Here is a 17,269-nt window from a genome sequence, read left to right as displayed (position 1 = left end):
CATAAAACGGCACAGGGTTGCAGATTGGATAAAAAGAAAGGACCCATCCATATGTTGTTTACACGAGACTCATTTTGAACCTAAAGATACATCCAGACTGAAAGTGAAGGGATGGAGATCCATCTTCCATGCCAACGGACCTCAAAAGAAAGCTGGGGTAGCAATTCTTATATCAGACAAATTAGATTTTAAACTAAAGAGTGTAGTTAGAGACACAAAAGGACACTATATCATTCTTAAAGGGTCTGTCCAACAAGGAGATCTAACAATTGTAAATATCTATGGCCCCAACATGGGAGCAGCCATCTACATAAGCCAACTGTTAACCAAAATAGTCATATTGATAACAATACAGTAATTGTAGGAGACCTCAATACTCCACTCTCAGCAATAGACAGATCATCTAAGCAGCAAATCAACAAAGAAACAAGAGCTTTGAATGATACACTGGACCAGATGGACCGCATAGTTATATATATAGAACATCCCACCCTAAAACAACAGAATACTCATTCTTCTCAAGCACACATGGAACTTTATCCAGAATAGATCACATACTGGGTCACAAATTAGGTCTCAACCAATACCAAAATACTGAGATTGTCCCTTGCATATTCTCAGACCATAATGCTCTAAAACTGGAACTTAATCACAAGAAAAAGTTTGGAAGATCTTCAAACACTTGGAAGCTAAAGACCGCTCTGCTCAAGAATATTTGGGTCAACCAGGAAATCCAAGAAGAACTTAAACAATTCATGGAAACCAATGAGAATGAAAACGCATCAGTCAGAAACCTATGGGATACTGCAAAGGGAGTCCTAAGGGTGAAATACATAGCCATCCAATCCTCACTCAAAAAATAGAAAAATCTCGAATTCACCAACTAACTCTACACCTTAAAGAACTAGAGAAAAAGCCACAAATGATGCGTAAGCCACGCATTAGAAGAGAAATAATTAAGATTAGAGCAGAGATCAATGAATTAGAAACCAGAAACACAGTAGATCAGATAAATGAAACTAGAAGCTTATTCTTTGGAAGAATTAATAAGATCAATAAACCACTGACCAGACATAGCCAAAAGAAAAGAGAAAGGACCCAAATTAATAAAATTATGAGTGAAAGGGGAAAGATCACGACTAACACCAAGGAAATAGAAACAATTATTGGAAATTATTATCAGAGGGGCGGAGCAAGATGGCAGAGGAGTAGGAGACCTGGATTTCGTCTGGTCTCAGGAATTCAGCTGAATAGGGATAAACCATTCTGAATACCTACAAACTCAACAGGAGATCGAAGAAAAGAATAGCAACACCTCTCTGAACAGAAAAGCAACCACTTTTTGGAAGGTAGGACGTGTGGAGAAGTGAATCCGAGGCGATATTTGGGAGGATAGACAGCGGGGGAGGGGGCCATCGTCGGCCACTTTTGGCAAGTGATAGAGCCGTGGAGCACAAAATTGGAACTTTTAGAAGTCTGCTCTGCTGAGGGACACTGCTCCAGTGGCTAAGTGGGGGGTGGAACCCCCGCGGGACAGTGTGGTCTCAGGACCCTCGGGGTCACAGAAAGACTGGGGGTGCCCAAGTGCAGCAGAGCTCCCAGGTATCAGAGCGGGGAAGCCAACTGTAGAGATGGAGCTGAGACTCGCGCTCTCAGCTCGGGGTTGCCATAAACTGTGATCCGCAGCACAGTTTGTGCCACTGCTCTTCCAGCAGGGACCCAACAAGCGGCAGATCTGGGGAGACTCCCCTTTCTCCCCTGGGAGGAGTGGCATGGGAGAGCACCACAGGGATTTGCTGGGTTAGGAGACTCCATACCGAGTCGGGTGCCAGAGGTAGAAACTGTCCCAGGCCGGGTGAGCACAGAGTGTGGCTGGAAACCGGGGAGATGGGAGTGATTGACTGCTTTTCTCTGGGGGCTCACTGAGGAGCAGGGCCCCAAGTTCTCGGGTGCCCTGGGATGGAGATTGGGAGGCTGCCATTTTCACCACTCTCTTCTTCCAAAGCTGTACGGAAAGCTTGCAGGGAACAAAAGCTCCCAAGAGCAAACCTGAGCAGATTACTTAGCCCGGACGGGCAAGGGTGGGGCAATTCCGCCTCTGGCAAAGACATTTGGGAACCACAGCAACAAGCCCCTCCCCCAGAAGATCAGTAAGAACAGCTAGCCAAGACCAAGTTTACAGATCAATGAGAATGGCAGAACTCCAGTGCTGGGGGAATACTGCATAGAATCTATAGTTTTTAACCATGATACTTTAGTCTTTCAAAGTTAATTTTTTTAAATGTCTTTTTTTCCTTTTTTTCTTTTTTTTAATATTATGTTATGTTAATCACCATACATTACATCATAGATTTTGATGTAGCGTTCCATGATTCATTGTTTGCTTATAACACCCAGTGCTCCATTCAGTATGTGCCCTCTTTAATACACATCACCAGGCTAATCCATCCCCCGGCCCCCCTCCCCTCTAGAACCCTCAGTTTGTTGGTCAGAGTCCATAGTCTCTCATTGTTCGTCTCCCTCTCTGATTTCCCCCCTTCATTTTTCCCTTCCTGCTATCTTCTTTTTTTTTTTCTTAACATATAATGTATTATTTGTTTCAGAAGTACAGATCTGTGATTCAACAGTCTTGCATAATTCACAGCGCTCACCATAGCACATACCCTACCCAATGTCTATCCCAAGCGACCCCATCCCTCCCACCTCCCACCACTCCAGCAACCCTCAGTTTGCTTCGAGATTAAGAATTCTTAATATCAGTGAGATCATATGATACATGTCTTTCTCTGATTGACTTATTTCGCTTAGCATAATACCCTCCAGTTCCATCCATGTCGTTGCAAATGACAAGCTTTCATTCCTTTTGATGGCTACATAATATTCCATTGTATATATATATATATATCACCTCTTCTTTATCCATTCATCTGTCAATGGAGATCTTGGCTCCTTCCATAGTTTGGCTATTGTGGACATTGCTGCTATAAACATTGGGGTGCATGTACCCCTTCGGATCCCTACATTGTATCTTTGGGGTAACCACCCACTAGTGCAATTGCTGGATCATATGGTAGCTCTATTTTCAACTTTTTGAGGAATCTCCATACTGTTTTCCGGAGAGGCTGCACCAGCTTGCATTCCCACCAAAAGTGTAGGAGGGTTCCCCTTTCTCCGCATCCCTGCCAACATCTGTCATTTCCTGACTTGTAAATTTTAGCCATTCTGACTGGTGTGAGGTGATATCTCACTGAGGTTTTGCTTTGGATTTCCCTGATGCCGAGCGATGCTGAGCACTTTTTCATGTGTCTGTTGGCCATTTGGATGTCTTCTTTGGAAAAATGTCTGTTCATGTCTTCTGCCCATTTCTTGATGGGATCATTTGTTCTTTGGGTGTTGAAATTGATGAATTTTTTATAGATTTTGGATACTAGCCCTTTATCTGATATGTCATTTGCAAATATCTTTTCCCATTCTGTTGGTTGTCTTTTGGTTTTGTGGACTATTTCTTTTGCTGTGCAAAAGTTTTTTATCTTATTGAATACCCAGTACTTCATTTTTGCCCTTGCTTCCCTTGCCTTTGGCAATGTTTCTAGGAAGAAGTTGCTGTGGCTAAGGTCGAAGAGGTTGTTTCCTGTGTTCTCCTTTAGGATGTTGATAGACTCCTGTTTCACACTGAGGTCTTTCGACCATTTTGAGTCTATTTTTGTGTGTTGTGTAAGAAAATGGTCCAGTTTCATTCTCCTGCATGTGGCTGTCCAATTTTCCCAACACCATTTGTTGAAGTGACTGTCTTTTTTCCATTGGACATTCTTTCCTGCTTTGTGGAAGATTAGTTGACCATAGAGTTGAGGGTCCATTTCTGGGCTCTCTGTTGTGTTCCGTTGATCGATGTGTCTCTTTTTGTTCCAGTACCATACCGTTTTGATGATGACAGCTTTGTAATAGAGCTGGAAGTCCGGAATTGTGATGCCACCAGCTTTGCTTTTCTTTTTCAACATCCCACTGGCTACAGCATCCTGGGGTCTTTTCTGGTTCCATACAAATTTTAGGATTATTTGTTCCATTTCTTTGAAAAAAGTGGTTGGTATTTTGATAGGGATTGCTTTAAATGTGTAGACTGCTTCACAATATTTGTTCTTCCAATCCATGAGCATGTAATATTTTTCCATTTCTTTGTGTCTTCCTCAATTTCTTTCATGTGTATTTTATAGTTTTCTGAGTAAAGATTCTTTGTCTCTTTGGTTAGATTCATTCCTAGGTATCTTATGGTTTTGGGTGTAATTTTAAATGAGATCAACTCCTTAATTTCTCTTCCTTCTCTCTTGTTGTTAGTGTATAGGCATGCCACTGATTTCTGTGCATTGATTTTCTATCCTGCCACTTTACTGAATTCCTGTATGAGTTGTAGCAGTTTTGGGGTGGAGTCTTTTGGGTTTTCCACATAAAGTATCATATCATCTGCAAAGTGTGAGAGTTTGACTACTTCTTTGCCAATGTGGATGCCTTTGATTTCTTTTTGTTGTCTGATTGCTGTGGCTAGGACTTATAATACTATGTTGAATAGCAGTGGTGATAGTGGACATCCCTGCTGTGTTCCTGACCTTAGGTAGGGGGAAAGCTCTCAGTTTTTCCCCATTGAGAATGATATTCGTTGTGGGTTTTTCATAGATGGCTTTTATGATATTGAGGTATGTAATCTCTATCTGAAGAGTTTTGATCAAGAGTTTTGATACTTTGTCAAAAGTTTTTTCTGCATCTATTGAGAGGATCATGATTCTTGTTCTTTCTTTTCTTAATGTATCACATTAATTCATTTGTGGATGTTGAACCAAACTTGCATCCCAGGGATAAATCCCACTTGGTCCTGGTGAATAATCCTTTTAATGTACTGTTGGATCCTACTGGCTTGTATTTTGATGAGAATTTTTGATTCCATGTTCATCAAGGTTATGGGTCTGTAATTCTCCTTTTCAATAGGGTCTTTGGTTTTGGGATCAAGGTAATGGTGGCCTCATAAAACGAGTTTGGATGTTTTCCTTCCATTTCTATTTTTTGGAAATTTCGGAATAGGTATTCATTCTTCTTGAAATGTTTGGTAGAATTCCCCTGGGAAGCCACCTGTCCCTGGGCTTTTGTTTGTTGGAGATTTTTGATGACTGCTTCAATTTCCTTAGTGGTTATAGGTCTGTTCGGGTTTTCTATTTCTTCCTGGTTCAATTTTGGTAGTTGATACATCTCTAGGAATGCATCCATTTCTTCCTTATTATCTAATTTGCTGGCATAGAGTTGCTCATCATATGTTCTTATAATTGTTTGTATTTCTTTGGTGTTGGTTGTGATCTCTCCTCTTTCATTCATGATTTTGTTGATTTGGGTTATTTTTCTTTTCTTTTTGATAATTCTGGCCAGGGGTTTATCCATCTTGTTAATTCTTTCAGAGAACCAGCTCCTAGTTTTGTTGATTTGTTCTACTGTTCTTTTGGTTTCTATTTCATTGATTTCTGCTCTGATCTTTATTATTTCTTTTTTTTAAAGATTTTATTATTTATTAGAGAGCAAGCGAGAGAGAAACAGCATGACAGGGGAGAGAGTCAGAGGGAGAAGCAGGCTCCCCACTGAGCTGGGAGCCCGATGTGGGACTCGATCCCAGGACTCCGGGATCATGACCTGAGCTGAAGGCAGTCGCTTAACCAACTGAGCCACCCAGGCGCCCCTGATCTTTATTATTTCTCTTCTCCTGCTGGGTTTAGGCTTTATTTGCTGTTCTTTCTCCAGCTCCTTTAGGTGTAGGGTTAGGTTGTGTATCTGAGACCATTCTTGTTTCTTGAGAAAGGCTTGTATTGCTATATACTTTCCTATTAGTACTGCCTTTGCTGCATCCCAAAGATTTTGAACAGTTGTGTTTTCCTTTTCATTTGTTTCCATGAATGTTTTTAATTCTTCTTTAATTTCCTGTTTCACCCATTCGTTCTTTAGTAGGATGCTCTTTAGCCTCCATGTATTGGAGTTCTTTCCACTTTTTTCTTGTTAATGAGTTCTAGTTTCAAAGCATTGTGGTCTGAACATATGTATGGAATGATCCCACTCTTTTGCAACTGGTTGAGACCTGATTTGTGACCTAGGATTTGATCTATTCTGGAGAATGTGTATTTTGTTGCTTTCAGATGGAATGTTCTGAATAAATCTGTGAAGTCCATTTTGTCCAGTGTGTCATTTAAAGTCTTTATTTCCTTGTTAATCTTTGCTTAGACGATCTGTTCATTTCAGTGAGGGGGGTGTTAAAGTCCCCCACTATTATTGTATTGCCGATGTGTTTTTTTTGCTTTTGTTATTAACTGGCTTATATAATTGGCTGCTCTCATGTTAGGGGCATAGATATTTACAATTGTTAGATATTCTTGTTGGATAGACCCTTTAAGTAGGATATAGTGTCCTTCCTCATCTCTTATTATAGTCTTTGCTTTAAAATCTAATTTGTCTGATATAAGGATTGCCACCCCAGCTTTCTTTTGGTATCCATTAGCATGGTAAATTGTTTTCCACCCCCTCACTTTCAATCTGGTGCTATCTCTGGGTTTAAAATGAGTCTCTTGCATACAGCATATCGATAGGTCTTGTTTTTTTATCCACTCTAATAGCCTGTGTCTTTTGATTGGGGCATTTAGCCCATTACATTCAGGGTAACTATTGAAAGATATGAATTTAGTGCATTGTATTGCCTGTAAGGTGACTGTTACTATATATTGTCTATGTTCTTTTCTGGTCTATGTTGCTTTTAGGCTCTCTATTTACTTAGAGGACCCCTTTTAATATTTCTTGTATGACTGGTATTGTGTTTACAATTTCCTTTAGTTTTTGTTTGTCCTGGAAGCTTTTTATCTCTCCTTCTATTTTCAAGCATAGCCTAGCTGGATATAGTATTCTTGGCTACATATTTTTCTCATTTAGTGCTCCTAATATATCAGTCCAGTCCTTTCTGGTCTGCCATGTCTCTGTGGATAGGTCTGTTGCCAATCTAATATTTCTACCATTGTAGGTTACAGATCTCTTATCCTGAGCTGCTTTTGGGATTTTCTCTTTGTCTCTGAGAGTCATAAGTTTTACTATTAGATGTCAAGGTGTTGACGTATTTTTATTGGTTTTGAGGGGGTTCTCTGTGCCTCCTGGATTTTGATGCCTGTATCCTTCCCAAATTAGGGAAGTTCTCTGCTATAATTTACTCCAGTATACCTCTGTCACTCCCTCTCTTTCTTCTTCTTCTGTGATCCCAATTATTCTAATATTGTTTTGTCTTATGGCATCATTTATCTCTCGAATTCTGCCCTCATGATGCAGTAGTTGTTTATCTCCCTTTTTCTCAGCTTCTTTATTTTCCATCATTTGGTCTTCTATATCACTAATGCTCTCTTCTGCCTCATTTATCCTAGCAGTTAGAGACTCTATTTTTGATTGCACCTCATTAATAGCCTTTTTGATTTCGACTTGGTTAGATTATAGTTCTTTTATTTCTCCAGAAAGGGTTTCTCTTATATCTTCCATGCTTTTTTCAAACCCAGCTAGTATCTTTAAAATCGTCATTCTAAACTCTAGTTCCAAAATCTTACTAATGTCCATATTGATTAGGTCCCTGGTAGTCGGTACTGCATCTTGTTCTTTTTTTTTTTTGAAGTGATTTTTTCCATCTTGTCATTTTTTCCAGAGGAGAATAGATGAATGACAGAATGAAATGCTAGCAAGGTAAAAATGACCCCAGAAAAATATACATAAAGAAATCAGAAGAGATCTGAAACGGGGAAAAGAAAGGGAAAAAAAGAAAAAGAAAAGATAACAACTAACAAACAAACAAACAAAAACAGAACATGATCAAATATGATCAGGCTGGTGCATAGATCAGTGCCACACAGTAGATTTGGGTGTATTTTGGTCTGTTAGGAGAAAGTGCCTCCCAACGTTTTAAAGAAAGAAAAGCTTATATATGTACAAAAATAAGGGTAAATACGATGAAGGGATGGAATATGACTGTAAAGATGAAAATTATAAAAGATTTTATAAGTGGAATTGATAAAATAAGAAGTCGGTTGAAAAAAGAAAGAAGAGGATTGAAAAAAAAAAGGGAGAGATTGTGATCAGGCAGGAGTCTAGAACAAAGCCATACACTAGAGATTTAAGGTATATTTTGGTCTGTTAGAAGAAACTGTATCCCTAAATTTTAAGAAGAGAACAACATATATAAACCAAAAATAGGATTAACTAATCTGAAGGGATAGAATATGACTCTAAAAATGAAAAATAAAAAAGATTTTTAAAAAGGGATCCATAAAATGTTGGTTGAAAAAGGGAAAAAGGAAAATTAAAAAGAAACAGAAACCATGAATTCCTTGTGGAATATTCCCCTAGTGCTGGAGTTCTGCTGTTCTCAGACTTCCAAAAGTTCCGATTTTGTGCTCCACTCTCTATCACTTGCCAGTAGCAGCTGACGGAGGCCTCCCCCCCCGCCATCTATCTTGCCGAATATCACCTCAGATTCACTTCTCCGCATGTGCTACCTTCCAGAAAGTGGTCGCTTTTCTGTTCAGAGTGTTGCTGTTATTCTTTTTTTCGATTTCCTATTGAGTTTGTAGGTGTTCAGAATGGTTTGATCCCTATCTAGCTGAATTTCTGGGACCAGATGAAATTCAGGTCTCCTACTCCTCCGCCATCTTGCTCCTCCCTCTCCTTCAAAATATATTTGTAATTGCACCTCCACCACTGCTACTGTCTTTGTTCAAGTCACTATCATATCTTGCCTAGATGACTGTAATAGCCTAATTGCTCTCTCTGCTTATTTGCCCTACAGATAATTCTCAACACAGCATTCAGTCTGATTCTATTAAAATGGTCTGAGGGATGCCTGGCTGGCTCAGTCAGAAGAGCATGTGACTCTTGAGCTCAGTGTTATGACTTTAAGTCCCATATAGGGTATGAAGATTACTCAAGTAAATAAAAATTTAAAAAAATAACAAAATATTGGTCTGGTCCTATCATATATCTGTTCAAAATCTAATGACTTCTCATCTCTGTGATGCCATCTCTTACTACTATCTCTCATCTTCAATCAACCTTGCATTCCAGGCATATCACCCCCTAGCTGTTCTTTATATACAGAAGGCATATTTTGGCCTCAGTGTCTTTTCATTTTCTCCTAACTCTGTCTCAAATAACATATCTGTGCAAATCCATGTGGCTTGTTTTCAGGCTCAGTCTATTCAGTGAGGTTTTTTATGCCATCCTATCTACACTTTGCAACCAACTTCCCTCACCCAGACTTATTTATAACATTTAACATCTAACATGCTAGCAGTATTTGTCTCTCTGACATATGGGATAAAGGGATATTCTATCCCTTCAGATTAGTTAACCCTATTTTTGGTATATATATGTTGTTCTCTTCTTAAAATTTAGGGATACAGTTTCTTCTAACAGACCAAAATATACCTTAAATCTCTAGTGTATGGCTTTGTTCTAGACTCCTGCCTGATCACATTCTCTCCCTTTTTTTTTCTTTGTCATGAAGACCAGTGTTTTTGTCTTTTGTTTACTGCTGTATCCCAATGCTTAGAAGAGGATCTATCAATAAGTTCCTAGGAAATGTTTGTTGATAAAGACATATATAGGCCCACAGGTTAATATCTGATAGAGAGGCCCAGTCTGCTCTAATTAAATCGTATTATTATATGAATCCTATATATTTCACATTTATTTTTATTTTGACGTTTATATTCATATTAAATTCATGACTCAAACATTTTTTTTTAATTTTTGTTTTTCTTAGCTCATTCTTATCCCAGAACTTTTTGGTTTATACATATAATGAAACTGGATTTTTGCATTTAGAGTCTTCATATTTTAAGGTAAGCTCTAGATGTCTTAGATATTTGTTATCATATGGTTTTTTATTGAAGTGGCCATATCACTACCATTGGGATATATTTGTTCTATGACAATTTAATACAAATATTTCATTCTGTATAATTATGACCCTGTTATGTTGTTGTACATAAAAGTGGTACATGATAGAGATAAAACCCAGGCTGAAAGAATATTTATTGGCACCTTGGTGGTACAAAATAAAGAGGATTGTCAAAAAGCCTTTTTCCTTGAAAATCTGCATTAACAAATCTATATGATACACAGTCTTATTATTTTCAATTATTTTTAACATTTTTAATCTTCTCTAATGTTAGCAAATACATTTTTATTCATAAAGAATTTATTTACTTTTCTATATTGTTTTTCAGATGCATTGTCATTACCAAGGATATATTGCAGATATTCCAAATTCACTTACAACACTCAGCATCTGTTCTGGACTCAGGTAATAGGATCTTACATGATACTTACACATGGAAAACTTTAAAATGAAACTTAGTGGCTAGCAGACATAAATCTGGGAATTTTAAGGGGAATCCAAATCTGAAAGTTTCCTTTATGATGGCCTTACTTTTTAATATCAATATTAGCAGCTGAACTTTAGTGTCCATTCAAATGAAATCATTCCAGGGAATCCTGACTGGAGGTGTTTTTTTCAAGATACTGTGCAAAAGGGGATAGTTTCAGTAAAGGAAACTTTAGAACTAAATAATATCATTGCATTATCTTTCAATTATCTCAAATAGTTATGGAAAATTATATAAATTAATCATTTCAATATGCACATACTATATGCTTTCAGTTTAGGTGCACTCAGTATCAGATAAAAAAAAAACAAAAAACAAAACAACTAATTAAGAAGGTCCCTCAGAGGTAAAAGGGCAGGGATAAGTGATTTTCATCAGTGATGGTGGCAAGAGAAAGGTATTAAGTTTATTAGAGGAAGACTGGTCCAGAGCAAAGGAAAAAAAACTCTCCCTAACTTCCTTTTGGTTTTGGTTGCCTGACTTCTAGAATTTACTCATGTCCACTCAGAAAAAATTGGCATTCATTTAATGTGGTTTTCATAGATATCCACCTCTTTAATTATACACTCTATATACCTGCTTTTCCTTATTCTAAACTCTGTAAGAACATGAACTTTATTCTTGGAATTCTCAACAAGTGATTGATTTTCAACAAATACTTGGTCTTAACTAATGTATCTTGAATAAATATGACTACTATACACGTAATATAAAATACTTTGCAATATATTTTATTCTTTAATATATGAGCAAAACTAAGGTAGATGTGATATCTCAGTTACTAATGGTAAACCAGAAAAAATGGGAAAATAAAGTGTGTTTATAATGTGTTCCTTACTATATTTCAAACTGGAATTTCTATTGATTTCTTCTCTATAATTTCCATGCCTTTGTTGACATTCTTTATTCATTGAGACATCATTAAACTATTTCCCTTTAGTTGTTTATATATGGTTTCTTTTAGCTCTTTGAAATTATTTAAATACCTAGTTTAAAGTATATAAATTTAATTCTTTAAATTTTTAAAGTTTTTTTCACATTTTAGAGTATAGCTTTTTTTTTTTTTTTAGAGTATAGCTTTGATGGGATCACTTGTAGGGTTTTTATATCATTGCTTTCTAAATATTCAGGGGATTCCTTCAGTTTGAAAACATCAGCTATGGAATTGAGCCATTGGAATCTTCAGCACGATTTGAGCACATAATTTATCAAGTGAAAAATGAGAATCCAAATATACCACTGTTGGCAGAAAATTACAGAAATATTTGGCAGAAAGACCAACCTTACAAAGATAATTTAAGCTCACAGGTAACATGATAATTCTGATGTTATGACATACTGTGAAATTACTTATGTAGAATTTTGTTGATTGTGGAAAGGAGCTACTTAACTGTGGAGTAGAAATATCTAATTTGATATCTTCTTTCTGCACTTTTAAATAAATCATCCATATTCCATCTAAAATATATGAAAAATTACACAGTAATGTATTTCAGGCTTTTTATAATGTATTATGTTACATTTCTTACTTTAGCAAAAATGCAGATTATTGAGTAAAATTTAGAAATATAGGAAGAATGAAGTCACTATATAAAGACAATAAAATAAGTTAAATTACCACTAGCTTGTTAAAATTATTTTTAATATTTTTATATATAGCTTTATGTACTACTAGAACATATCTTTCTAAAATTGATAATCATTTGTATATTATTAAACTCTTAATTTACCTGTTGGCTGTATATAGAGTTCTTGTTTGACAGATGTTTTTCTTTCATCATTTGGAATATTTTAATTCACTGTCATGGCCTCCATGATTGCTGATGAAAAATTAGCTGCCATTAATCTTATGGAGGATTCCTTGTACACGATGAGTCCCTTCTCTGTTGCTTCTTCCAAGTTTCTCTCTTTATCTTTGGCTTACAGCACTTTTTTTATAATGTGTCTTTGAGTGGTTCTTTTTGAGTTTATCTAAATTGGAGTTGACTGAGCTTCTTTTTTTGTACATTAATGTTTTTCACCTAATTTGTGAAATTATGGGCCACTAGTTCTTTGAATATTCTTTGGCCCTTTTATCTATCTCCTCACTTTCTGATGCTTCCATTATGTGTATGCTTGATAATGCACCATAGGTCTATTAGGTTTTGTTTATTTTGCTCCATTCTTGTTTCTTTCTCTTCTTTAGATTGTATAATCTCAATAGATCTATCTTCAGGTTCCTTGATTCTTTCTTCTGTCTGCCCATATCTGATGTGGAGCCACTCTAATGGGTATTTTATTTCAGTTGTATTTTTCAATACCAGAAATTCTATTTACTTCTTTTTAAATAATTTTTTGCCTTTATTGATATTCCATATTTAGTGAGGCATTATTATAATATCCTCCTTCAGTTATTTATACATAACTTCTTTTAGCTCTTTGAAATGACTCAAAATACCTAAAGCATTTTTCTAGTAAGTCCAATGTCTGATCATCCTCAAAGACAGTTTCTATTGATGATCTTTTTCCTGTATATGGGTCAAACTTTAGGTCTTTTTCATGTCTCATAATTTTTTGAAAACTGAAACTAGTCACTCCAAATAATACAGTGTGATAACTCTGGAAATCAGATCCCGCTCCATCAAATATTATTGCTATTCATTGCAGTTGTTATTTGTCTTGTAAATTTTAACTGGTTCTCTAAAATGTGTATTCTGTGTTGTATGTAACCACTGAAGTCTCTATTCTGTTATCTTTTCAGTGTGTTAATGATCAGAGTTCTTTAATTGCTTGGAAACAATAGGTTTCCCAGTTCTTACTGAGAGTCTCTCTGTACCTGTTGGAGCATGACTTTGTCACTCAGTCAGGCAGTTAACAACTGCACCTTTCCTTTCACTTTCTGCTTGCACAGAGCCTCGAGATCAATCAGAGGTGAGAGTTTAGGGTCTTTTCAGGTCTTTCCTTAAGTATGTGTACAGACTTGAGAATGCACTTAGCCTGATACATGTGTGTGGTCTGCTAGATTCCCAGAAATTTATCATAGCTTTTCAAAGCTCTGTTTGAATATCTTATTATCCAGGTTTCTTCTAAGTCTTTTTATTGGTCTACTGTTTGCCCCATGGTCATTCACTGCTCCAGACAACTGTAAAGTTTCAAAAAATTGCCTATAATTGTTTAAAACAAATGCCTTTGGAAAAAGGGCTTTTCACACTGTGTAAAATTTAGGTCAATATTGACAAACAAAATAGGTCTTTTAGGAACAAAATAGGTTAGGTCATGACATTTCTTTGGAAATGAGATTTTGAAGATGTTCCAGCCATATTCTGCTTTTTCTGGAGGTTGCCAGTGTACTGGTATTCACTGCAGATTTGAGCTATTAGTTTTCAACTAATGGGAGAAAATATTAGAGTGAATCCAAATTCCACAAATACCATTATTTTTACCCAGATCAGTTATTTTTCTTGAATAAACACTCCCTTGAAGGCTGCAAGACATTTGTTTATTTCTAGAGATCTGAAAAAAAAGTTGATTCTAACAACTTTTTGCAGTTCTCTTGTTGGTTTTATGTAGGGAGAATTTTTAGTGGTTCTCAACCTGATTTTAATTGATGTATTTTTATTTCTTCAGTTTTATATACCATGTATTTATAATCTTTTAATGTACCATTTTTAAATTTACCTTGTTATTCTTCCATTGACCCATGGGAAATTTAGAAGTGTGCATAATTGGACATTTTCTAGATATCTTTCTTGGTACTTATTTTTAACTGATTTTCATCATGTTCAGATAGTGCATTTGACTTTAGTATATGTGTTTCTCTATCTATCCTGCAGTTGTTTTGTGTAGTGTTTTACAGATGTTCATTAGGACAATTTGTTTGTATTCTTCAAAATTTCTGTTTTCCACAATTTTTTCTTGTAGGAATTTTGTAGTTTATGTCTGCTGTCCTCCTTTGGGGCATTTTTGAGCTTTGTTCTGTATTTTTCATTTTTTATGTGAGATATCATTATTAATTCTTATTTAAAGTAATAGAAGATATATTTGCTGAACTTTCACTAGACAGTACTGTAACCAATAAAAAGCATTGAATTTTCAGTGAAAAATCTCTCAAACACAAAATCTCTCTTGTGTAGATGGTTTTATGTAAAATTTATAATACATGTTAAAAGAAGATATAATGCCAATTCTGTACAATTTCTCCAGCAAAAATTAAGAGGAGTAAACACTTTACAACTAACTTTGTGAGGACAATATTGTCCTGATACTAAAACTGTATGACAGTACAAAACAAACAAACCCATAGACCATATGAATATAGATGTAAAAATTCTGAATAAAATACTATCAAAAGTAATTGAGTAATTTATTAAAAGGATTGCACACTATGATTAAGCATTGTTTATCCAGTGATGGAAGTCTGGTTCAGTATTTGAAAATATACCCAAATTATCTATCATTTAACTAGATTAAAGAAGAAAAGGTGCAGAAAAATAGGACAAAATTCAATTCAAAATTCATTTATGATATAAATTCTCAGTGATGTCGGAAACTTGTTCTAGTGATAAAAAATAATCCTATAAAAGCAGATAGCAGTCTCTGGTCCACCCCATTTGACAGACAACTGAATCTTCTGGTTCAGTGCCAGCCGTGTCCCCGAGACACAATGGTGAAGGTCAGAGTAAATGGATTTGGCAGTACTGGGCTCCTGGTCACCAGGGCTGCTTTTAACTCTGGCAAAGTGGATATTGTGGCCATCAGTGACCCCTTCATTGACCTCAACTACATGGTCTACATGTTCCAATATGATTCCACGGCAAATTCCACAACACAGTCAAGGCCGAGAACGGGAAACTTGTCATCAATGGAAAATCCAACTCCATCTTCCAGGAGGGAGATCCCGCCAATGTCAAATGGGTTGATGCTGGTGCTGAGTATGTTGTGGAGTCCACTGGGGTCTTCACAACCATGAGAAGGCTGGCGCTCACTTGAAGGATGGGGCCAAGAGGGTCATCGTATCTGCTCCTTCTGCTGATGCCCCCATTTTCATGATGAGTGTGAACCATAAGAAGTGACAACTCCCTCAAGATTTTCAGCAATGCCTCCTGTACCACCAACCACTTGGCTTCTCTGGCCAAGGTCATCTGTGACAACTTTGACATTGTGGAGGGACTCATGACCACTGTCCATGCATCACTGCCAACCAGAAGACCGTGGACAGCCCCTCTAGGAAGCTGTGGCCTGATGGCCAAGGGGCTGCCCAGAACATCATCCCTGCTTCCACCAGTGCTGCCAAGACTATAGGCATGGAAATATAGAAAATAACTGCTGGAACTAAGTGAAATCAATGAAGTCACAGAATACTTGATCAAGATACAAAAATCAACCATTTCTACATATTACCAATGGATATGTGGAAACTATAGGAAAAATGTATAACATTTTCAATCACTGAAAGAATAAAATGATACCTTAGTCATTTTAGGCTGCTATAACAAATTACTGTAGACTAGTGGCTTAAACAACAAACATTTATTTCTCACAGTTCTGGAGACTGGAAGTCCAGAATTAGGAGCATGTTCAGATTTTTGGTGAATGTCCTCTTCCTGGTACATAGAGGCCTGTCTTCTTGCTGTATCCTCATATGGTGGAGAGACAACTAGCTAGCTCTTGGTCCCTTCTTATAAGGGCACTAATCCCATTCTTGAGGGCTGTAGCTTCATGACCTAATTAACTTCCAAAGTTCCCACCTCCAAATGGGAGTGTTTTAAAATGAATTTGGGGGGAACACATACATTGCAAGTAGATATATAGCAAAACATGTACAGGTTTTGTATATTGAAAAGTACACAATGTTGATGTAAAAAATCAAATGTAAATAAATCAAAGAAGACATCAAGAAATGAAGATACATACCATGGAATGGAAGACTCAGCATAATAAATATTCCATTTTTCCCCAAGTTAATGTATAGGTTTAACATAATTCCTCCAAAATCCTAGCAAGAATTTTTATAGCTACATATAAACTTGGTCTAAAAGGTATATGGAAAGTCCAAGAAACTTGGATCAGGGAAGAAATATAGAAATTTTTTGAAATTTCTATATGTAAAGCGGAATTTCAGTGTCTTAGAAATACAGCTCATAAAAAATTACCATTGAAGTGTTAAGTAATGATAAAATAAATTGATGATATATACCTGACTGGGTTGACACTATCAAGAATTATTACATCATACCAAATGGGACATAGTCTATACTGAGACTACAGAATTACTTCTGATATCACTCATTTTGTTCTTTCTTGTGTACCCATATGGTTAATAGTATAAAGTATACTATTTACCCAAATTTCTGTGTAGACTAAGAATTCTCAAATATTTCTTATGTTTTTCTGTGAATGAATTAAAAACTTCCAGTGCCTCACGGTTGGTGTTACATAGTCTTTAGGAGGGCAGTGTGTGAAGAGTTTTCAAATGTGAACTGGTAATGTAGGTTTGCAATGAGATGAAGACAACAGAATGTTTATCTTTATATTCATTTTCTTTCTCATTCAGTATTAATAGAGAGTACCTAAGCTCTTATATTACTCCAGCAAGCTCACTGGGACTCTTTTAAACCTGGAATATATTTTCAAATGAAATTTTCTGATTTGTAATTAATTTTTATATTTAATTCCTCATGAAGTTTTTGTATGTGGTCCCCTTCTATACATGTTACTCTTTGCACTTAACAAATTCAATACCTGTTAACATTTGATAAATCCTTTTTTTTTTCCCTTCAGGAAACAAATCTTTCAAAACTATTACCCCAATACCTAGAAATTCACATTATAGTAGAAAAAGCTTTGGTAAGTAA

At 36.3% G+C, this 17,269-nt stretch overlaps 1 protein-coding gene across 5 annotated transcripts in view; it reads left to right on the top strand.

Moving 5' to 3' along the window:
* LOC112834857 (disintegrin and metalloproteinase domain-containing protein 18-like) overlaps window positions 1-17,269 on the top strand; it is a 192,441-nt gene that overhangs the window by 28,320 nt on the left and 146,852 nt on the right. For all 5 annotated transcript variants that reach the window (XR_012381180.1, XM_025886326.2, XM_073902519.1 and 2 more), the window contains 4 exons: window positions 9,812-9,890; window positions 10,278-10,354; window positions 11,567-11,744; window positions 17,196-17,261. Coding sequence is in view for 4 of the 5 variants with exons in the window: in XM_025886326.2 (XP_025742111.1) it covers window positions 9,812-9,890; window positions 10,278-10,354; window positions 11,567-11,744; window positions 17,196-17,261 (400 nt within the window). In the remaining variant the exon portion in view is untranslated. The remainder of the gene's footprint in view (window positions 1-9,811; window positions 9,891-10,277; window positions 10,355-11,566; window positions 11,745-17,195; window positions 17,262-17,269) is intronic.

Source organism: Callorhinus ursinus, unplaced genomic scaffold, assembly GCF_003265705.2.
Source record: "Callorhinus ursinus isolate GAN/ISIS: 27379988/994484 unplaced genomic scaffold, GSC_fseal_2.0 scaffold17, whole genome shotgun sequence".
Taxonomy (NCBI): Eukaryota; Metazoa; Chordata; class Mammalia; order Carnivora; family Otariidae; genus Callorhinus; species Callorhinus ursinus.
The sequence above is the reverse complement of the archived record's forward strand: the minus strand, read 5'-3'. Positions and strand labels throughout refer to the sequence as shown.